The sequence below is a fragment of the Lates calcarifer genome, unplaced genomic scaffold (assembly GCF_001640805.2).
Source record: "Lates calcarifer isolate ASB-BC8 unplaced genomic scaffold, TLL_Latcal_v3 _unitig_950_quiver_259, whole genome shotgun sequence".
NCBI classification, from domain to species: domain Eukaryota; kingdom Metazoa; phylum Chordata; class Actinopteri; family Centropomidae; genus Lates; species Lates calcarifer.
The window spans coordinates 71,115-94,680 of record NW_026118117.1 but is presented as its reverse complement, the minus strand read 5'-3'; the positions used below and the strand labels follow the sequence as shown (position 1 = coordinate 94,680).

Below are 23,566 nucleotides of genomic sequence, written 5' to 3'. Positions count from 1 at the left end.
AAGAATCTGATGGAAGCCAAGAAAGTAGCAACAACCGCCGATTCATGGACAGCTCTCATGTCAGATTTTTTTCGTCACGGTCACCGTTACTTTGACAGTGACTGGAAGATTTCAGGTTCTGTGCTTTAGATTCAAAGCACAGATGCTGAGAACTAGTCTGAGGTGCGTTGACGATGGGTGGGGCTTGGGAGGTAAAGTTAGTGCATATGTACACTGCAGTGCAAAAAATGTGACTCGACATGAGAATATATTATTATTTTGGTTTGGGTGAAGGGCACATCTTAATGATGACATCATGACTAATCAACTTAAATTGGCTCTATTAATCGACCTCAAAAAGTAATCAAAATGTCCATCCCTTGTTGGTAGCATTGTTAAGTTTTACTGGCTGCTCTACAGAGCTTAAAGGATCTGTCAGAGCAGACAAGACTGCAATCTGCAGTTACTGAGCAGCAAGCTGGGGAGGCTCTTTAAAAAGCAGACCTCCTGTTTCCATAAATCACACTGGACACTGAGAGGGTTAAGAGGCTACCCCCCACTCCCTCTTCTACCAGCATGCCCAGCATTCTACAGCCTCATGCACTTGGAGCTGTAGGCAGAAATAGACATTGGAGGGAAAACTGTAAGGGAAACTTGGGCCATGTTGATCACATACTAGGTGACATATGAAGCAACTTCAGAGTTTCACTGTTATTTTGTGCTGCACTTCCTTCTTTAGAGTATTTAAATACGAGAACTCAGTCAGAGCTGTTAAGACAGCATTTTTCCTGTCTTAGAACACTCAGTATTACCACAAGTCTTTGCTCAGAAGCAGCCTGGTTGTAATGCTAATCTTAAACCAGATGAAGGATTTTTGTCATCAGATGTCTGGATTCCTGGATTCTCAGTACCACATCATGGAGAAACACTGATTTTTTAAAAATATGAAACTGCTTTATTCAGTGAGGCCTGGGTGGATAATTCAGTTCCCAATAAAAACCTCCTGAACAATGAACATCACCAGCTCTACCTGGTGAGCCACTGAAGACTGCAGTGCAAAGATCATGGAAAATGAGCATATATAGATATACAGTACTGTGCAAATGTTTTAGGTACTAAGTGAGGATGCTGTCAAAAATAATCCTATGATTAATTTTTATTCATAAATTAATCTCATGTGGAGTGCAGTAAACAGAAAAAATCTAAATCAGATCAGTATTTCTTATGACCCCTCTCCCCCACCTCCCGTCTTTAAAACAGCTCCAGTTCTCCTCAGTACACCTGTACTTACGTAGTTTTTTCCCAGCATCTTGGAGAAGTTGCCTCAGTGGATTCAGGCTGTCTCAGTGCCTTCTGTCTCTTCGTGTGATCTCAGACTGACTCCATAATGTTGAGATCAGGGCTCTGTGGGGGGTCAGACCATCTGTTGCAGGACATCCTTGTTCTTCTTGTCTCTGAGGATAGTTCTTTTTGATGCTGACTGTGTGATTGGACTCATTGCCCAGCTGCAGAATTAATCTGAGACTGATCAGACACCTCCCTGATGGTACTAATGAAGGATAAGAGTAAAAACATCTTGAGTGCCTAAAACTTCTGCACAGTATTGTATATACTGTATATATATCTATATCTATATATATTTATCTGTCTATCTTTATATGTATCTATATCTATTAGAGCTGCACGACTAATCGTATTAAAATCGTGATCTCGATTCAGAGCTCTATGCAATCTCATTTCTAAATGACAACGATTCTGCTGCATTTTCGTCAGGGACACCTGCTGCATCAAAAGGAAGGCTTCTGTTTCCCTCAGCCAATGACAGTGTGCCATTGCACCACATGATTCTGAGCAGCAGAAACTCAAAGAAAATCCCGCTGATGGCAATGTGCTCAAGCCGAAAAAAGATTAGCTAGTTAATTCTACCATTTTCTCTTTTTCAATTCTTTTTCTCTCCCCCTCTCGGCTCAGGTAGTCTGCAACTTTCTAATATTTCAGCAGCGGCAGTAATATTCTCGCGGTGAGTCAAAATGTATATTTAATTCAATTCAATTAAATTTTATTTATATAGCGCCATATCACAACAAAAGTCATCTCAGGGCACTTTTCATATAGAGCAGGTCTAGACCAAACTCTTTAAAATAGGTATTTACAGAGAGAGACCCATAAAATATAGTGAAAACACTGCAGATAGACACTGTCAGCCGGTTTAACTTGTCTTATCACTGGTAGTTTTCAGGTACAACTCATCTGACACTGGAGTGGAGAGAATCAGAGCGAGTCACATTACTTGCATCTTGCTGTTGTTTTGTCCTCTGTTTTCATTAAGTATCTAACTGTAAAGTTAGTTTTGTGGTTTGGTCATTTTAAGACAAGATTTGGTTGTAAAGTTTACAGCTTGTGACACTGTTGCTCCTGCATTTCTGTGTGTGTGAATGCTGAGGCAGCTAAAAAAAAGTGTAACGACTTGTCCACTGACATTCTGTGAGTCATATCAGGGTACTCCTGACTAATGTATCGAGTAGTTGACATTTTGGGGGCAGCATTAGAACCATACACAGTTTATTACCATAGCTGACAAGCTCCCATAGACACAAGGAAATTACAGACTCGATCAACGACCACTTAGCCAAACATTCAATTCAGTTCAATCCGATTTTATATATAACGACACAACATAAATTATCTCAAGGCACTTTTCATATGGAGCAGGTCTAGACCATACTTTAAGATATGGCCTGACCTATATCTGGTACCGTTATTCATTTAAGTTTGAGTGATTATTCTCTAAAATTGGTTTGAAACTGTTCAAGACCTGTGGTCGATCCTCTTCAGAAGTCCCTCTGACCCAAACAACGCAGATACTGTGATTATGTCTCAAAGGCCATCTTATGGATGTGTGATTAACTACACTGCTCAAAAAAATAAAGGGAACACTTAAATAACACAATGTAACTCCAAGTCAATCGCACTTCTGTGAAATCAACCTGTCCAGTTAGGAAGCAACACTGATTGTGAATCAATTTCACCTGCTGTTGTGCAAATGGAACAGACAACAGGTGGAAATGAGAGGCAATTAGCAAGACAACCCCTATAAAGGAGTGGTTCTGCAGGTGATGACCACAGACCATTTCTCTGTTCTCATCCTTTCTGGCCGATGTCTGATGGCTGATTTGGTCACTTTTGCATTTTGTCAGTGCTCTCAACCCTAGAGGTAGCATGAGGTGGTGTCTACAACCCACAGAAGTTGCTCAGGTAGTGCAACTCATCTAGGATGGCACATCAATGCGAGCTGTGGCAAGAAGGTTTGCTGTGTCTGTCAGCACAGTGTCCAGAGCATGGAGGAAATACCAGTAGACAGGCCAGTATACCAGGAGACGTGGAGGGGACCGTAGGAGGGACCGTGACCTCCTCCTTTGTGCAAGGAGGAACAGGAGGAGCACTGCCAGAGCCCTGCAAAATGACCTCCAGCAGGCCACTAATATGCATGTTTCTGCTCAAACTGTCAGAAACAGACTCCATGAGGGTGGTATGAGGGCCAGACGTTCACAAGTGGGGCTTGTGCTTACAGCCCAACACCGTGCAGGGTGTTTGGCATTTGCCAGAGAACATCAAGATTGTCAGATTCACCATTGGCGCCCTGTGCTCTTCACGGATGAGAGCAGGTTCACACAGAGCACATGTGACAGACGTGACAGAATGTGGAGATGTCGTGGAGAACGTTCTGCTGCCTGCAACATCCTTGACCGGTTTGGCGGTGGGTCAGTAATAGTGTAGGGAGGCATTTCTTTGGAGGGCTGCACAGCCCTCCATGTGCTAGCCAGAGGTACCCTGACTGCAATTAGGTACCGGGATGAGATCCTCAGACCTATTGTGGGACCATATGCTGGTGCAGTGGGCCCTGAGTTCCTTCTGATGCATGACAATGCTAGGCCTCATGTGGCTGCAGTGTGTCAGCAGTTCCTGCATGATGAAGGCATTGGGAGGAGATCTCTCAGGAGAACATCCGCTGCCTCATCAGGAGCATGCCCAGGCATTGTAGGGAGGTCATACAGGCACGTGGAGGCCAGACACACTACTGAGCCTCATTTTTACTTGTCTTGAGGAATTTCCACTAAAGTTGGATTAGCCTGTAATGTGATTTTCCACTTTTATTTTGAGTATGATTCCAAATCCAGACCTCCATGGAATAATAATTTTGATTTACATTGATCATTTTTATGTTATTTTCACTCCACTATGTAATGAAGAAAGATTTTCAACTGGCATATTTCATTCATTGATATCTAGGATGCGTTATTTTAGTGTTCCCTTTATTTTTTTGAGCAGTGTAGTTTATTGCCTTCTCACAGAAAGCACCCCTGGTGTTTGAGAGTCACACCCTTTAAATGTCCTTGAAGCTGTAACTAACTTGGAACCAGGACTGCTTTTGAGCTTAGTTACAGTTGTTGAATGTAAGCAAATGTTGTATATTAAAACTTCCCACAAATCTGTTAAAAACTAGTTTAATCTTCATTCATTTCAGTGACTCATCTCAGTGGTAATTAATGTGGAGTTCACTTAAAGTCAGTGAGTCACTCTATAGTGCTGATATAGTTGCGTGTATGTGTATGTGTCTCTAAGTGTGTGTGTTGAATTTCTGCTCTCTAGCTGCTTACAGTGTTGATCTGGTTGCTAGGCAGAAGCTGATGGTAGCTCTGGAATGGACTGCACTGCAATGAAGTGGGATGGCTGAGTCTGTTCTAGCTAGAATATTTTCACAGAAAATCGTATTGGCCGGGTTAATTTAGATACATTTTTGTTTGCATCCTCTATTTTGAATATAACATGAGATTTATAAAATATCCAAACACATGTGGACTGGAGGGGTGTCTGTTGTGTCTGTCAGTGGTTTATTTTACTGCTGCTGTGTGCTGTATTGCTCGATCATGTGTGCCTGCTGTGGTATATGTTAACTCTAATCATATTCAGGATTTCTTTGTCCTGGGCCAAACAAAAGGGCTCAGGAAGGCGCATGTCAATATATCCCAACCTTAAGAACAATACATTTCAAATTACACGTCAAAATGTGCAGAGTTTCCCTCTACGCTCTGGCTCCAGTGCAGACAAACTTCTCAAGTCCACACCAGAGCCAGGAAGACTTGTACCCTGAAACTAGAAAAAACGATGTACTGACCACTACGTAGTTCCGGAAGCAGGGTAACACTTCACCTAAAACCAATAATGTATACTGTGTTTATCTCAACATGACTGACATACAGTACAACAACAAGGGGCAAATGAACAATAATAGTACCAGTACTACACTACACCCCTCTTTCAAGCACCTTCTGTTCTAAATGATTTAACAGTGAATTACACAATAAAAATCAAAGCTGATGTAACATATTAAACTGAACTAAAACATTTCTTAACTGTCCTTTATTTCAGCTGTCCTGATATCAAACTTGGGGCCATATTTCCTGTACCTTGAGAGTCGTCCTTGAAGGTAGTCTTGTAGTCTTTGGTTGTCTTGATCTGAATTGGAAGTATGCAGCTCCACCTGCTGTTGGTGCAGTGCAGACTTCCTGCACCTGCGGGCTGCAACCTGTTGCCTGCCTTTTTTTCCTTGATGCCCTAGATGGTCTGACTGGGATCCATTCAGTCCACTGTCACCAATGTGGTCAGCAGACACAGACTGTGGTGCAGCTGGGTTGTTCAGGTGATGTGACAGACTCCTGGTACTGTGGGAGGACTTTTTGCCTTTTCGCCTGATGATGCAGGAATCACATCACTTGTGTAGGGCTTCAGCCAGGATCTAGTAGAGCACAAGGCCACACGGGCTTTAACTATACATGGGCCTTTCCATGGTGCTCGTAACTTGGGGCTTAAAACTTTCTTTCTTGTGCTGTCTCTTACATAGGTTGGGTTGCCAACATTATATCTGTGCTGCTGAGCTCGTAAGTTATGAGTCCTCCTCTGTCTCTGGCCCTGAGCTGCGTGTAGATGCTGTCAAGCTATCTCATGGACCTCACCCAAGCTCTGTTCCAGCTCATGCACAAAGTCAGGAGGTTCTATTTCACCATGTTTCCGTTCCTCCATTACTAGTCCTGTGGCTGATGGACTTCTCCCCCCAGCTTTAGCATGTTGGGTATGAAACCTGTGCTTGGATGCAGTGCACTGTGGTATGCAGCGGTTAGTAGAGGTAGGTGTTCGTCCCAGTTCTTCTGGTTTTGATCAACATAGCAGCGGGTCACCTGGAGAAGTGTACGATTGAAGCGTTCCACCTGTCCATTTGAAGCCAGATGGTATGGTGTGGTCTTGGTCTTGGAGATCTGAAAAAACTGGCAAATGTTCTTGAACAATGCACTTTCAAAGTTACGGCCCTGGTCTGTATGATAAGTCATTGACCAGTGTCTTAGCTGTGGTTTCTGCCCCTTGGTCTTTAATAGGGTAGGCCTCCACCCATCTGGTCCATAGGTGCTCCGGCCTGGTAAATTTGCAGCTTGATGGAAAGTACTGGATCATCTTTTTGAGCTGCCACTAACTACTGGCAGCTCAGAGGTTCCAGCCAATTTACTGTGGAAGTGAAAATCAGTGAAATCAGCTTCCACCTGCTGCTCGGTGGTGTTCTCAGCCTCCTGCACAGCAATCTGTCTTATGACCAGAGGCACCACATCATCCACATCTTCTTCGAATCTGGCCAACTGTGCAGCCTCTGACACTGTGAACAACCTTGACATTGGAGGTCCGTCACTTCCTTGCCTGCTTGATAGCAGTCACAGTCTGTTGGGCCCTCTGTGTCACACCTTGATAGTGCATCTGCATTTGCATGTCATTGGCCAGCTCTGTGTTCAGTCTCAAAGTTGTACTGACTTAGCTCCTCAAGCCAGCCAGATAACTGCCCTTCTGGATGTTTGAAACGAAACAGCCAGGTTAGAATGCTGTGGTCTGTTCGGAGGAACTTCCTGCTAAGGAGAAGGTGGTGCAACTGTCTTGTTTATCTGACGGTGGCTACCAACTCCCGTCTGGTGACACAGTATATCTGTTGTGCTGGGGTGAGATGACTGTTGGTATATGAGATAATTATCAACTTTGCCTCAGGCAATGCACTCACTTTTCAGGTGGTAGGGTACCGTTGTCTTCCAGGAGCACGTGCCACAGCGTAGTCTTCCCATTTCCTCAGACCTGTGAAGGCACTGGCTCTTTGCCCACAAACACATGGCGACCAGCAAAGACTGTCATATCAGCAGCTTGCATGGCATCAAGGCCCAGGAGAAGAGAGTGGTGGATGTGGCAAAAAAAGACCTTACAGATGAATTTCTGTGCAGAGCGCCCCGACCCCACAGATGCAGCTGCTCTAGTCTGTCCATCAGCATTTTAAATTGTTCCTCAGTAACATACTTGGGTCTCTGCAAACATCTGGAGGCAAGGCAAAGCTCATCAGGTAAGTCACTTTCCTCATCTACCCAGGAGATACGTCTGGCCCTCCCTGCGCTCAGCTCAGCATCACGACCTTGATTTGCTTTGAAGTTATGTTTATGAGCTTCAGCCAACTTCTGTGCCTCAGTGAGTCATTGATGGATGATGATCATGGTTCATTACCTCATAGTCTACCTTTTGAATCCTCAGTCCCTTTAAAAAGGCATCGGTAGCCAGCTGGTCTTGCAGTGATATGTTGGTTCCAGGATAAGCCAGGCTCACAAGGCGCTGCACCTCCTCAGCAAACTCGCAAGAGATTCTTTACCCTGATGCAGCTCTCCCAACTTCCAGCAGACAGTGGTAGGGGGATTTTTTACTCCAAATCTTTGAGTGAGTTGTTCTTTAAGGACAGTGTAGTCTTCATGGATGTCCTCTGGCAGGGAGCAGACGAAGCATATAGCAGCTCCACGAAGGCATTCATGAAATCTATCAACAAGCTCTGCACCAGTCCATCCATACTTGCCTGGTGCTCAAAAGGAAACTGAAATGAGCCCCGGTCCTCCTTGCCATCATACGTTGCTAGCTTGACTTTAGAAACTTCAGGAGGGGGCCATGTGTGCTGGGATGGAACGTTGAGGCATGTGCTCGTCTCTGTGCCACACAACTGGGTTGTGCATGTTTGAGGTAACAGGGGGACCTGCATTGTGTGACCTTTGGAGAATCCCCTTTAATTCTGCTGCAAAGGGTGAATCCATTTGAATGCTGGGTGCAGGTGAAATTTCTTTGGGTCTACCACCTTGTCTTTTTTCTCCCATAACCCTCAGGATCTTTTAAGAAATTTAAAATGACTGTCTTACTGCGTCCAACTTAGACAGTGATGGCGCGTTGCAAGGGGCCTTGCTTGAGCAGCTCAACAATCCTGCCACGTTCAAAGACCGAAAGCCTTTTTTTCTTTGTTGTCAGTGTAAATGCCTGAAAGAAAATTACATGAAAGCCAGATTTTGACTTTTTAAGGCTATGGTTTTAAACTTTTGATCAGCCTGTTTGAGTTTAAATGGAGTTTTCAATAAATTGCCCACTACCTATTTTTTGTCTCTTGCTTCTCTTTCTTCATTTTGCATTTTGAAGCTCTACTTACAACCTGGTTGCGATACACCAGTGCGAAATGGGAATACTTGTAATTTTTCCCGCAGTCTTAAGATTTTGTTCAGGAGTATATCACTGAAACATTAACTGCTGTATGTACTAATCCAAGGATGAAAATTTGTTTGTATTCTAACAATAAATGGTACAGAACATACACATAATGAGCTATAGAACAATTCTCACAAAACAAACAGCAGCACTATGTTTGCTTGCGGCCTTTGCAGTAACTTTACAATGGTTGTACTGCTGCCTGTTGTGATTTTTCAAATACTGATACACCGAAGGGGAATGACAGGAGACTGACAGACACACATAGAGCCTGTAGAGACACACGATGGTAAATGATAAATGGACTGCACTTGTAGTGCTTTTCTAGTCTTATTGACCACTCAAAGCACTTCACACTACAGGTCACATTCACCCATTCACACACACATTCATACAGCACTTGTTCTAAACATACAAAGTGCTTTCTAACACATTCATACACATTCACACATCAATGACACACATCAAGGGCAAATCAGGTTTCAGTATCTTGCCCAAGGATACTTCAGCATGCAGACTTGAGGAGCTGGGGATCCAATTAGTGGGCGACCGCTGTACCTCATGAGCCACAGCCACCAAACAAACCTAACTTAATGTTAGCTAGTTCATTCTACTGTTTTCTCTCATTTTCTCTTCTTTCTCTCTCTCCTTCTTGGCTCAACTGGGTATTTTGCAGCCTCACAATATAAGCGGCAATAACTCTTGTGGGGCGGGCCACCGCTACAAAATACATATAGCGGAAACACCGCAGACAGAGTTGGTGACTTGGTTACAGCTCAGTTATCTTGTGATACTTGTGCGATGTAGGCCACAGTTAGTTTTGTGGTCATTTCATGGGAAGGCGCTAAAGCAGTAATAAAATAAAATGATTGAAATATTGAGTAGAATAAGAAACAACAGGTTGAAGAAGCAATCACATTTGGAGAGTAGAATAAAGCTACTAAAGTTAGAAAATAAAAATATCAATATAGATAAAGAACTTAAGAATGAATTAAGACTAATAAGATACAAATTAAACGAGATGAGTGTCACAACCAAAAGAAATAGCAGAAGTATTTGCATCCTTCTATGAAGAACTATATGACTTTCCTGAAATCATAAATAAGGAGTGAAATAAGCTGAGAGGTCTCTATGTAATGACCAAAGGATACTTAGATAATGCAGTTTATTCATCCTGATCAAACAGGGTTCATACCAGGTAGACAGAAGTCATTAACATCAGGTGTCTCCTCTAGTTCAGCTTAGATGCACAAAAGGCTTTTGACAGAGTAGACTGGGAGTATCTCAACCATACAATAGATGGGGTTTCAGTTTTTCTGTGTCCCACCTGTTGTTCACCAAGATTTAGTTTAGAGGTGTTGGTGGAAGGATTGTTTCAACAGTGGAGAGAGCCAGGCTAGCTCTTTTTCCCCTCCAGCCTTTATGATAAACTAAGCTAACCATCTCCTCCAACTCTAGGTTTTATGTTGCAAAGCCTATTATTTTTTTAGTCTTAGAGTTTAAAGTTAGACATCGCTTTCTTCAAGAAAGTTAGATGAGAAGATTGATAATAAAGTGTCTGTTGTTAAGCTAAGATACAGCCAGCCAACCAGTTAACTTAGCTTTGCATAAAGACTGGCTTTACGCTTGGGTTTTTGTATGGATAAGACGGATGAGATTTAATGTGTAAATCAGTGATCTTTGGTGGCAACTCAGCTGGTTGACCTTTTGTTCTAACTGCTGGTGCTAAATCACCTGCCTCCAAATCCTTAGGCAGACAGTGGCATCACTGTCAGTGCAGGCCTCTGCTTCAGACAGGCTTCATGGAGGTCAGACATTTTGTTCCTACCATTGTGATAGGGAGATGAGATGGAGAGCAGCAACTCTCAATTGTTCTCTTGAGCAGGCAGGAGAAGAGAAGAGAAGAACATCTGAGTTTTGTTGGCTTGGTCACATCATGGGATTTTGCACTCAGGCATGAAAAGGTGAATCTAGGCCAAGACCTCACTGGATGTCGATCAGTGTGCCAAGTGGATGTGAAAATGCAAAAAACATTAAACACTGATTTTTAAAAAAAAATAGCCAGCAGTGTAGTGCAATGTACTTGTTGAAATTAAATGTACTGAAAGAATTACATGTGTTGTATGTTGCAGCTTGCAGGAGGAGTAATCCTCGGTGTGGCCCTGTGGTTGAGACATGACCCTAAGACCAGCACCCTGCTGGAGCTTGAGTTTGAAGGAGCCCATGCCCCCAGCACCTTCTACATATGTATGTATCATGTCTGTACTTTCTAACTCTGTGTCTGTCCTTTGTGTTATGGAAAATCTCTTGCTAAACTCCATGGACATAGTTCAGTATGACCCTAAAAAATGTCTGTGTTTCTGGCATTTGTGTTCATTTACATTGCTTACACATGACAACACTACTTTTTGTCCACTCATCAGGTCCCAATTAACTGTTAACACTGTGCATTTATTGAAATGCTTTTATAGGTTCTTTGTTCTTTTAATTGTTCTTTCAGTTAATACTCGTTTTACAGACTTAGTGGAAACACTGCATGTGGGTTTAAAAAGCCACTGAGTCAGAATTTTCTAATCTGATATAAAAATAACTGCATGATAGCTGGAAATGGGGCTGAATGATTTATCAAATATAAACCAAAATTGTGATTTGAACTCATGCAATTACCAAAACCGCAAAGACTGCGATTATTTTCACAACCCCTGAATCCAACCCAGTAATTAATAGTGTTGCATTTTTGCAGCAATTAATAATGTGTGACAGACAGTCATGCTCCCTAATCAGAGGTGGCCCAAGTCAAATCGACTGTGTATATGGCCACTAACAAAGAAAATATGTAAGGAAGCGGACACACACACACACAGCTGCCAGCACTCACATGGCAAAAAGAAAAAACACAACCCCAAATGTTTGAAAGTCTATCTATCAATGTTTTTTGTTTTTTTTTTGCCACCTGTACAATCTGCCAACAGGCTCTGCTGGCAGGAAGGCTAGCCCTAGTCCTCTCCTCCTTATATAGCTGCATTTTTTTAACCTAGAGAAGTCTGTTAGTGTTGTTCATTGCAGTTGTCAGAAACAGTTAAAATTGACTATTTATTCAGTTTTAAGGCACATTTTTATGATTTTATGATGATTTTGGTTGTTTTTTAAATATATGTAACAAATGTTAGCGGTGACTTGGCCCCAAGGAACTTGCTTTATTCAGTGGTTTTACTGGATTTGATCTCAGGTCCATTTGTTTTGGTGAAAAGGGTAATTCCACCTCCTGAGCATCTGCATCATAAGTTATCACAGAAACAAGCTGAGCAGATGTTAGCAGCAGCTGAACTGCTGTTCCCAACCAATTTTTAATATGAATGAGGTCAGATTTTTGTGAATTATATCCTTTTCATTGAGCATGCATTCTGGTGACTCTCAAAGTGTCAGTGTCAAAAGTCAAATTGTTATTCTAAAAAAAGAGGTGCTTTCTCAGTGTCAGAAGGTTTCTAAGGTTGCAAAGCATGGAACTCTAAAACACTTTGCAGAAACTATATCAGTTGTATCTAAAGCACAATAAGGCAGACCAGAAGTGACCACACCATCAGAAGATCATCAAGCTTAGTTCTGTGACTGCTGTCAAAAGGAGGCTGACATGTAGTGGTCTCGGAGGACCTGTAGGAGTTTCTAAACCACTTCTAAGGAGGGGAAACAAGGCCAAATGCATGGGATGGGCTAAGAAATACCAGCATTTCACAGTGGGTTATTTGAAAAAAAGTCCTATTTAATGATGAATCCAAGTTTGACAGAATTATACTACAGTGTATCAAATCGGCAGTGGTGAGAATATTCTAGTCTGGGGTTGGTTTTACCTACTCAGGAGTTGGGGGGGGTGTTCTGCCTCCTCATGGGTTGGATACCCACATTGAATTGACTGAATTGAGAAGTACCACACCATTCTTCAGACACATGTTTCACCATCTGGTTTTCATCTTTGTGGAGAAGGCTTCATACTGTTGCAGGATAATGATCCCAAACACACCTCAAAGCTTTACAATAACTACTTGATGACCAAAGAAGACTAGGGAGTCCGGACTGTCATTTATTTGTTTTTTCTTTACTTGACCACAGCCACAGTAGACATTTAAGGTCTTTACACATACAGTGTAATGTGAACAAACAATGCAAACATGCAAAATACTGACCTGCGATACAGAAACTGAAGCTCCACCACAGCTGGTCCTAGGCATATTTTAGGATATTGGTGGGACAGTTTGCAGTCTGGCTGGCAATGCCAATGCTGTATCTGACCCAGAGCAGCCTCTTGCAGTCTGTGTGATTGGTTGATACTTTTAATGAAAAAAAATGTTGCTTTTTCGCGACATAATATTAAGTATAATAATGATGAAAGCTGCAAGCAGCGCTGAACGGGCCCTCTCACACTGCGCCCGTCGGTGGACTGGCAGCCGCAGGGTTAATGCAGGTTGTATGATATAGAGTGGTGTAGCAATGCACCATGTATTGTATGTGATGTATCACGATTCAGAAAATACGGCAGTACACATCGTAAAGCTAAAAATATTTTGTAATGTGACTCATAAGTTAGTGCTGTGTCCTGAAGTAATCCCCTGGTTGCCTTCAGTCAGATTCCTGTAGGCCGCTCACTTTCCCACTGACCACTAAACAGCTGACCAAGTGACTGTAGTGCATTGGTCACCAACACAGTGCCCACGGGCACCAGGTCACCCCCAAGGGCCACATGAGTTGCCCGCAGTTGCTATTCTTTTTTAATCACACTTGCATTTATATAGATTTAAAAATGACAATATCTTAAAAATATGTTCATTATACATGAAGTTTAGATAAGTTTAGGTGAACTCTGACCTACTCTAGTTCAAAGGTCAGTATTGTGCACGTGACAAAACCAGTGTTCGTGGAGAGTAAGCCAGCAGGCGCAGCGAAGATGGGCGCTGAATGCAGTTTCTTATCCCAAAAACATGGCAGAAAAAAGAAAGAAAACTTGTCACTTTCACAACGAATGGGAGGAGGAGTTCTTTTTTACGACTGTGAAAGAAACCTGCGTGTGTCTCATTTGCGGGGCGACTGTGGTGACGGCAAAGTGGCACAATGTGGAGAGACACTTCACTGTGTGTCACAAAAGCTGCCATGCTAAGTACCCACCAGGAAGCACACTAGAGGCAGAAAAAGCCTGTGAGCTAAAGGCAGCTTTGGGTAAGCAACAGTCTTTTTTCACAAGGCCGGCGAAAAAGTCACAAAAAGCAACCGAAGCCTTGTTTAGAGCTACACATTTTCTGATCAAGAAAAAGGCATTTTCAGATGGAGAAGTTGTCAAAGAAGCAATGATGATAATTGCTAACAATGTACTTAAAGACGAGAAAAATGGAACCGATCTGATCTCCACTCTCTCCGACATCCAACTGGGGGCATCTACGATGGCTAGACGAGTGTCAGCTATGTCTGGTAACTTGGCCGATCAGCTGGACCGGGATCTGGTGAAGTGCAGGTGGTTTAGCATCCAGTGCGACGAGTCCGTGGACAGCAGCAGTACAGCGCAGCTGTTGGTTTTTATCCGGATGGTGTTTGAAGATTTCTCCACAAGAGAAGAACTCCTGACACTACTCTCTTTAAAGACAACTACGAGGGGCGTTGACATTTATAACGCGGTGAGTTTTTTGTGCAGAAAAAGGTACCATTGCAAAAGCTGGTAGCGGTGACTACAGATGGGGCTCCTGCTATGATCGGCTGACATACAGGTTTCATCGCTCACTGTAAAGGTGACCCAGACTTCCCAAAATTTCTGCATTACCACTGCATCATTCACCAGCAGGCGTTATGCGCAAAAGTCATCAGCTTTGGGCACGTGATGACTCCGGTTGTGAAAATCATAAACAACATCTGCTCCAAAGCAAAACAGCACAGGATTTTCAAGGTGCTATTGGAGGAGATGTCAGCTGAATATGGTGACCTGCTGCTACACACAGAAATCCGATGGCTCAGCAGAGGACGAGTTTTACGTTTTTTGTCACTTTTGGGTGAAATCAAAGAGTTCATGCAGTCCAAAGGCGAAGACGTCTCACTGCTAGAGTGAGTGGACACTTGACCTCGCATTTTTGACGGACATTACTGGGAAACTAAACCACTAGAACTGCGAGCTGCAAGGCAAAGGTAAGACTGTTGTTGCTATGATGTGCTTTAAATGCATTTAAAGCCAAGATGAACATTTTCTCTGTGGATTTACAGAGAAAAAAGGTGCTGCACTTTCCCTCTGTTCAGTTGGTGCTGAAAGACAATGCTTCTGCATCTGAGACATTTGACAAAGTTGCAGAAAAGTACTGTTAAATCATAAACAGACTTGGGCAAGAGTGTGAGAATAGGTTTTGTGACCTTGATCAGCTTGAGCCATGTGTGTCATTCATTTCCAATCCTTTCATGAATGTGGACACAACATGCTTTGTTGAGCAACTAAGTGCAATGTTCAACTTGGATGCTGGACAGGTGGAGATTAAAATCATAACATTGCAAAATGACCTCCACCTCAAAGCCTACCAGGCTGCACCAAACTTTTGGTGCCTAGTTGACACAGAGAAGTACAGTGGTGTATGCACAGCAGCTATGAGGGTTGCCAGCCTGTTCAACCTATCTCTGTGAATCAGCGTTTTCTGACATGAACTTCATCAAGAACAAACACAGAACACACCTCACTGATGCACATTTGAAAGACTCACTCACAGTTGCAGTATCAAGTTACACACCAGATTACAATACACTGGTGAACAGCATGCAATGCCAGTCTTCCCACTAACAAAGAAACAGATACCAGATGTTGTCAGTGGCAACATGGCAGTGCCATGGCAAAGTTGAATTAAAATATTGAAGAACTGTGTTCAATTTAAAAGTGTGTTCATGACATGTAACAGTTATAATTTTGTTAAAAATGCAGCAGTTTTGCTCATTAGTTCAAAATGTGACAAGATTTATTTAAAAATATGTAAGCTGATTTTTCTTTAACATTACATAATTGATAACTTTTTGAAACATGGTGCAACATAGTTCATGATTTGTTAAAAGGGTTTGTCAGTGGCTAGTGAAAATGGGACATTTTTCCTATGAAATGTAGTGATGTAAGTGATCATCTGAAAATTTAACAATTACTGAGATTAATAGAGATAAAGTGCTGAATATTGATATCTGTTTCTCACCTTGTTGTCATTGCTGATAATTATTGTGAGAAATCATTAACGTGATCAGTATCTTCACATAGATGAGTATCATTAATCATTATTAATAATGTATAATTAAAGGCAAACTGAGCAAATTTGTTATTTCAGAAGAGCGTATCAAACTGGTAGCCCTTCATATGACTCAGTACCCATGAAGTAGCTCTCAGTTTCAGAAAGGTTGGTGATCCCTGCTGTAGTGGCTCGATCCTTTGCTCACTCTTATTCCTCTTGCATATTTATTTTCTCTGACAGTTAATATCTTTCCGAGCTCATCTTGGCTGTTATGAATGTACTTAATTTGTGGCATCAGAACATGTTACAGCAGTTCAACTCAACTAACAACAGTTTTAAGGCTGATTAACTCAGAAAAATTCACTCTCAAACATTTGCTAGCCTAGCAACATAATACAGCTACAAACAGCCCACAACGCAACACAAAATGCCATAGTTACACTGGTACTTGCTCCACTAAAAAAGAACATCTGTTGTAAAGAATGGAAGGATGATTGTATAGATAAGCCAACTGTGACTTTACACCTAGGGGAAAAATATTGCCTTATATTACTGCCAATACCGCATCTGATTTTGCACTGTAGTGTGCAGAATAAGAGAATAACTGCAAGAAAGATTTTATTGATACATTTAAAGTGGAATTTAGTTTTCAATAAGGAAAACACTGTAAGTATGTAAGCTGTAAGAAACCAGATTTTGTGGAAACAAAAGATTTGAGATAAGAGCTTTTATGTCTGCAGTTTACACTAAGATGAAACTCTTTAGATCTTGGTTTGTTTTCACTCTTTCTTCATGAAACGTATCGTTGGAGGAATGGTGAGTGTATTAAACTGTGACCCCTGTATTGAATATCAAACTGAATCCTTAGTTTGATCCTTAGTTGAATCCTTAGTTGTTTGAATTGTTCCTCCCCTAACCAAATGGTTCTGGAATTGCATGATTGTTAGAGACAGAACAAATTAGTTAAATCACTCACTGTGCCCATTAGTTGCATATTTGAATCATGCATGAAGACAGCCACCTGCACAGATAGGCACTAAGGTGGGCTTAAGCCTCTGTCCTTTTGCCATCATTCTTGGCAAGTACCGCCTTGAGTGGTTTTAACAGTATTAAGCATCAAAATTCGTTAAAGTACAGAGGCAAATAGTGAAATTTGACGCCAAAGTTACATGCAAAATTCAACTTCCTGTTGGATTTAGGGAATGGCTCCAAGAGGCTTTTCTGTACATCTTGGGGTGTTACATGTGCCTGCCAAATTTCGTACACCTGCGTAAAACGGCACGCAGGGGCTGCCTCATTGAAATTTTCTAGGGGGCGCCCTTGAGCCATTTTACCACACCCAAGACCCACATCAGAAAGTTACATGACTGATAACATAAATGCCAAGTTTCATGAGCATCCAAGATTGACTGCCACCTGAAAAGTGCTGAAAGTAATTAGGGGGCGTTAGAGAGCTGCTATAGCACGTTTGTGGCCAATTGTGATATCAAATCAAAGTGCTTAGGTGCTTAAACATGCATGCAAAGTTTTGTGAGTTTTTTCGAATCCTAAAGGCCTCAAAACTGCGATTGAAGAATGAAAATTGATGCAGGAAAAAAAAACATTTAGTAAGTCTACAATGATAAGAGCAATGACAACACCGTATTTCGTGAAAATCGAAGCAACTTTTTTTTCAACATGGCCTGCATTTGGGGGTGCCGTGGAGCCCGGTGACCATGCCTGAGCCCAGTCACTCAAGAATAATGCAGTTTTCAGCAGGTTGGAGTTATGTGCCACAGCCCCGTTCGGGTCCTTGCAACTTTGTTACTCGGGTCCTAATAATAATAATAAACTGAGAATTCTATGACATCATAAGAAGCACTGTGCAACATTGTAAAATCATGCTTGAATAACACATATCATCAGGTTTTACAGAACCTTGTGAGTCCATGCTAGCTTGAGTGTATGCTGTATATTAAAGCATGTAAATTAGTCTTATATTCAGAACAGGTGCCAGATTAAAGTGAGATGTAAATAAAATCTGTGATGAGACTAAGATGATCCCTTGACAACTGACATTTTTAAGAGTTGATGGCATGACAGTATATAGTAGTGTGCAAAAGTCTTAGGTCACCATTAGATTTATTGTTTTAGCAATGCTATAATTACCATATATAATTAACTGTCAGTCTCTTTATTAGAATACAACCAGAAAATACAGAAAATGTGTATGCAGTATTAAAGAACAGAAAAAAAATCTGAAAAACTGCTTTTATAGGCTAAAGTGGCAAGTATTTAGTTTGACCTCCGCTTACACCTGAGCAACAGTGGGAACCTGGCTCTCCTAAACCTAAATGGAATGGAGCCCAATCAATGTCATTGCTAACACCTGTATTTGTCCTACTATTTCATGTCAAACTGACTGCTGGAAATAGGTCTGTTAGACCAGGTTTGTGCAGGACATGCTTGAGCATTACATAGACATGTTGTATGAGTATAATTAATTGGAACCTTGCTAATATGTATAAGACCAACTTCTAATCACATCATTCCATTCAAAATGCCAATGATTACAGAATAAAATCATAAAATCACACATAAAGTCATAATTTTGCATCAGAAAAGCCACTGTCAAAGGAAATCAGCAAGCAAACTGGATACCCAAGATGTGGGGGCGCCCTCATAGCCCAATGGTTGGGGTGCGTACCATATGGGCCGTTAGCAGCTGGGCCCATGATCGACTCCAGGTCGGGCCGGACCTTTACTGCGTTTCATTCCCCTACTCTCTCTCCCTGTTTCCTGCCTCCTCTCCACTGCCCCATCTAATAAAGGTGAAAAGCCCCAAAAAATAATTAAAAAAGAAAAAAGAAAAGAAAAAAACTGGATACTCAAGATGTGTGGATTTGAGGAAACAGGAGAGGCCAAAGACAAAGAAAAAAGACTGGAAGACCAAGAAAACATCTCGGAGTTTCTTCTTTAAGGAAAAAGTCCAGCAAGGATCTTTGTAGAGAGGTAGCAGCCAAGAAACCACTTTTGTGGAAGGGGAACAGGGTGAAAAGCCCAAGATATGTTAAAGCTCACAAAGATTGGAATGAAGATCACTGGAAAAGAGCATTATGAAGTGACAAAGTTTGAAATTTTTGTGTCCACTTGGCAACAGCCTTCAGTGAAACATGGTGGAGGGTCTGTCCTGGTTTGGGGCTGCATTTCTGCCAGTGGTGCTGCCAATATTGTCCAAATAGATGGAATCATGAATGCTGGAATCATGAATGCTGAAAACCTGTCGGGTTTTAATTCATCATGCCATTCCTTCTGGAAAGTGCCTGATTGGGAGTGGTTTTTATTTAGCATAATAAAGATCCCAAGCAACACTGCTAATGCAGTGAAATCGTATTTAGAGAGAAACACAGCTGATAAAACACTGACAGTCATGGACTGGCCTCCACAGAGTTCAGACCTGAACATTATAGAGCCAGTATGGGATCACCTGGACAGAGAAAGAAATAAAAGACCGCCTAAATCTAAGGAGGAACTCTGGGAAGTGCTGAAAGAAGTGTGGTACAATATACCAGAAGAAGATTACCCCCTAAGCAGCACTACTCCTCCATCCTCTAATATTTGACTGAGAGCAGACTGAACACTAAAGTGTCTCAAAGTGGTATTACAAGACTGGACAGGGCAGGGCTAGCTGGTTAGCATGCTAATTTCAGCAGAAGAAAAGAAGTGATAGAAACAAAACAACATTGCCTTTGCTTTCCACCAGTGGAGACACCTCTTGACGAGAAAAAGGAATGACGTTAGATGCTTAATTCACACAGCTATGCTATGCTATGCTTGGCTGTGTAGCAAAAACGTACATAGCACCCTTGATATTATTCCATTATCTACCCGATATCTATAGTATGGTCAGACATAGCATTGCTACAGTCACTCACAGAACTGGACAGGGCCTACAGAGCTCAATAACCTAGATGTGAGAATATTAAACTGGTGTGAAATACATTCATTCATTCATTCATTTAGAGGAGCTGCCCTGCCTCACCCAGATCAGCGGCTGCTTGTGACCAGGTCTAACAGAGGACAGACAGCTCATCATATGACTCAATGAAAAGCTTGCAGGCCCACATTAAGGTAGCTGCTATCATCTCTCCAACTCTGCAAACCATCATAAACATCCACATTACCCCAGTCAGTTCCTCCTGTCTGCGTGAACCACCTGAATCATCTACATTCTGAGGAAAAAGAGGGAGAAAAGGGAGAAAAGAGATAAAAGAGAACGTGATAGGAAAATCTAGAATTGGCATGATTACAAAATAAATGTGAGTCTCCTATAGCTTAAAGAATTTGAAAGGGCGTTGAGGATCATTGTTTTTTCTTCTTCTGAGGCAACATAGCCTTACAATGTTAAATGGCTAAAAAGATTGACTGCTTAGGGACTTTCTCCCAAACAGCCCCTGTGATTGCATCCTACCAGTCACATAAAGCCCCTCTCATTTCCAAGAAGGGAAGAAAAAGCTTAGTTGGTACAGGAAAAAATTCCTCACAGAACTCCCCCCTCCTCCTTCTCCCAGGCCCCACCCCTCTTCTTCCCTCCCATTTAAAAGTTTTCCTCTCCTTCACTCCATTTGATTTCTTTCCACTGTCGCTCCTCATTACTTCCCCATCTGGTTGTGGTTAGTGTTCAAGTTGGGCTGTCTCACTTCTCCTACCCCCCCCCCCCCCCAACTTCTCCTACCCCCCCATCTCCGTCTGCCCTTTTTTCCTCCCCTTCCCTCTTGTCTTTGTCTTTTTTTCTGCCAGGAACCTTTCAGTATTAGGTCCTACATCTGTTTTTCTCATTTCTTTCACTCCTGCCGAATTACAATCACCCAATGGTGACCAGCCTTCGGTATTTCTCCATAAATAAACATACACACTTTTTACTACCCTGAATATCAATGTGTGTTCTCTAAGCAATCTTGACTTAAAAACAACAGCAATGAACAAAAATAAAGCAAAATAATCAGTTGAAAGTGTACTCATGTTTTTTGTGAAATTTTGTTACTGAAATGTAAACAAGTTTGAAAAATGTTCTTCAAACTATGTCTCAGTTCTTCCAGTTACATCAGTTGTCTCAGTAGCAAAGGAGTTATAGGGTCAGTTCCTTCCAGGCTACATAATCATTACAGCTTTTGTGGCAGAGGATGCTAGTCTTAATCTTCATTAGGGCCCGAGCATGGTGCAAGGAACCTTTTGTTTTTGCAGAGATTATTATTATTAGGGCCCGAGCACAAGGCGCACGAAGGCCCTGCTGGAATTACTCTGGTTATTAGGACCCGAGCACTAATCATGTGAAAGCCTGATTGTCATTGCTCCGATTATTATATTCCCATAGCACAACAGGTGCCTTTTTGAGGGCGTAAATGTGCTCAAAAACTCACTAAACTTTACGCACACATTGTGCTTAGTTTGTTTTAGGAGGACGAAATTCGCACCACATATGTACCATGCCAAGATGTACAAAAAAAGTCTCTTGACGTCATGGCCTCAGACCTACCATTACCTGTTTGTGCCATTTTGATTTTAATTTGAACATTTTTGTCATTTTTTGCTATTTGGACACATTTTATTTGATCGAACTCCTCCAACAGATTTCATTGTATCGACCTCAAACTCGGTCCTGATACTCTTATTGAGTTTGCGATTAAAAGTTATCAAAAGATTGTTTTGATGTCGAAGGGCGTGGCCATGGTGGTACCTCAAATTTTTATTTTGTCCAATCTGCCCCAAATTTCAGATCTTTGATAATGATGGACTCGATGCTTCCCTGTGGAGTTGTAACTCAGATATACAATGTCCAATCGGGCAAAGTGAACCCGCTGTGTGAGGGCCTAAACATGCTCAAAGACTCACAAAACTTTGTGCTCAGTATTAATTTTATAAAAAAGATTCATAATGAAATAAGTGATCATATGAAAAAAGATACATGAATGAAATAATGAAACTGAAGGTATTTATTATGAAATGTTATATCATTCTTACTAAATAACAATTATGTTTATTTGGTAGGTAGGTAGCATGTACAGCCAAAGTATGTGTTAAATAAAGCAGTAGCTGCTACTTGATTCAGAATTACTTTTACATTGTTCTCACTCTCACACACCACACAAAAGCAGCAGATTGGTCTTTAAAGAAAGCACTACATATTGTATGTCATTTACTCTGAACTCATGCTCAGTTCCTAATTTTTTATTTAATCATTATGGCTTAACCTTCTCTACTTGTGTATTTCTTTCATGTTAGTATATAATCTCAACATTTCAATCTGTTTGTTGTCAATTCCTGTGAGTTTAATTGTTTAATGTTCCCTGTTTAAACTGAAAACATCCTTTCTTTAGAAGGTGTGATTCTGTTTTGACAGGAAACCTTGCTTGAATTGTACCCTACATCTTTGAGTTTGTTTGTTATTTTCTTCCATGTGTTATGAATGTGATTTTAAAAAAAAGCTGAGTGTAAATGCAGCTGGATTCTCGGCACCATAATTGTCTTTTTCTAATTTCTTATGAATTCTCTGTAGCATTCCTGCCAGCCCTCTTATTTCTACCTGGTATGTGTACTGCCATGGATACTAATCTCTACTGGCCATCTGTCTATCCAGTTGTCCACATCCTGATTGCTGTTGGTGCAGTGACGATGGTGGTTGGTTTCCTTGGGTGCTATGGTGCCATCCAGGAGTCCCAGTGTCTTTTGGGAACTGTGAGTCATAATCACATTTACCTTTGGAGTTTTAGACCTCTAATAGGGATATGGAACTGTATATTCATGAGTGGGTTGTGATTTTATTTATGTCATGCATGTGTATCAGGATAGATTAAAAAAACTTCAGTTAATTAAATCCTTAATGTACCAGTTATATGATGTTTCTGTCCTATCCTGCAGTTCTTTGTCTGCCTGGTCATCCTGTTCGCCTTTGAGGTTACAGGTGGAATCTTGGGCTTCATGCACAAAGACACTGTAAGACTGCAAACAATACACTGTAGTTTGAAATAGGCATGCAACAGTGAGCCCAAAAGCACAGTAACTGCAGTTGCTCTAGAAAGTATTCAGACCCTTATACCTTTTGGTATTAGCCAGGTAATGAGCAGTGTCTGGTGTTTGCCAGACACTTGGAGCTCTGTCCAGACAGTTAAATTTTCATCCATCAGAGTTTTAAATGCCATTTGGCAAATTCCAAGAGGGCTGTCATGGCCTTTTAATCAAGAGTGGTTTCCATACAGCCACTCCACCATAAAGGCTTTCTTGATGGAGTGCTGCTGAGATGGTCGTCATTCTGGCAGATTCTCTCATCTCTGCAGAGGACTTTTGAAGGTCTGTGTGACCTTTTGGTTCTTGATCATTTGCATCATCAATCAGATTCATGAGGTAGTCAACTGGATTGGTTTTCAATTAACAGGTGTGCCTTGTCAAAAAATTCTAAAAGTACATTCAGACAGTTTTGTTCTCCTGGCTTACTTTGTTGTTGCTTGGTTTGTAAGATACAGGAAATTGCTTGCCTGTATAGACAAAAGAAGAATTTACTTGAAATGTACATATTTAAAGATAGAACAGAAGGACTGAAATAAAGTGCATGGCAAATGGCTCTATGCTCATAGCAAACAATACTAAAGGCCCAGAAATTCGGGGCGTCACATTTTATCCCTGGGGAATGATGTTTAAGACATGTTTCAGTTAGAATGAAAAACGATTTTCTTAATGTTATGAATTATTAAATTTGTTAAATTGCATATTCACCTTCCACCATAATC

The 23,566-nt window shown here is 41.5% G+C and overlaps 1 protein-coding gene across 2 annotated transcripts in view; it reads left to right on the top strand.

Moving 5' to 3' along the window:
* Window positions 1-23,566, top strand: part of LOC108880522 (CD81 antigen) — a 34,107-nt gene that overhangs the window by 4,421 nt on the left and 6,120 nt on the right. The window contains exons 2-4 of one of the 2 annotated variants that reach the window (XM_018672079.2): window positions 10,707-10,821; window positions 22,420-22,517; window positions 22,701-22,775. In XM_018672079.2, coding sequence (XP_018527595.1) covers window positions 10,707-10,821; window positions 22,420-22,517; window positions 22,701-22,775 — 288 coding nt within the window. The remainder of the gene's footprint in view (window positions 1-10,706; window positions 10,822-22,419; window positions 22,518-22,700; window positions 22,776-23,566) is intronic. The other variant, XM_051069429.1, reaches the window with a different exon arrangement.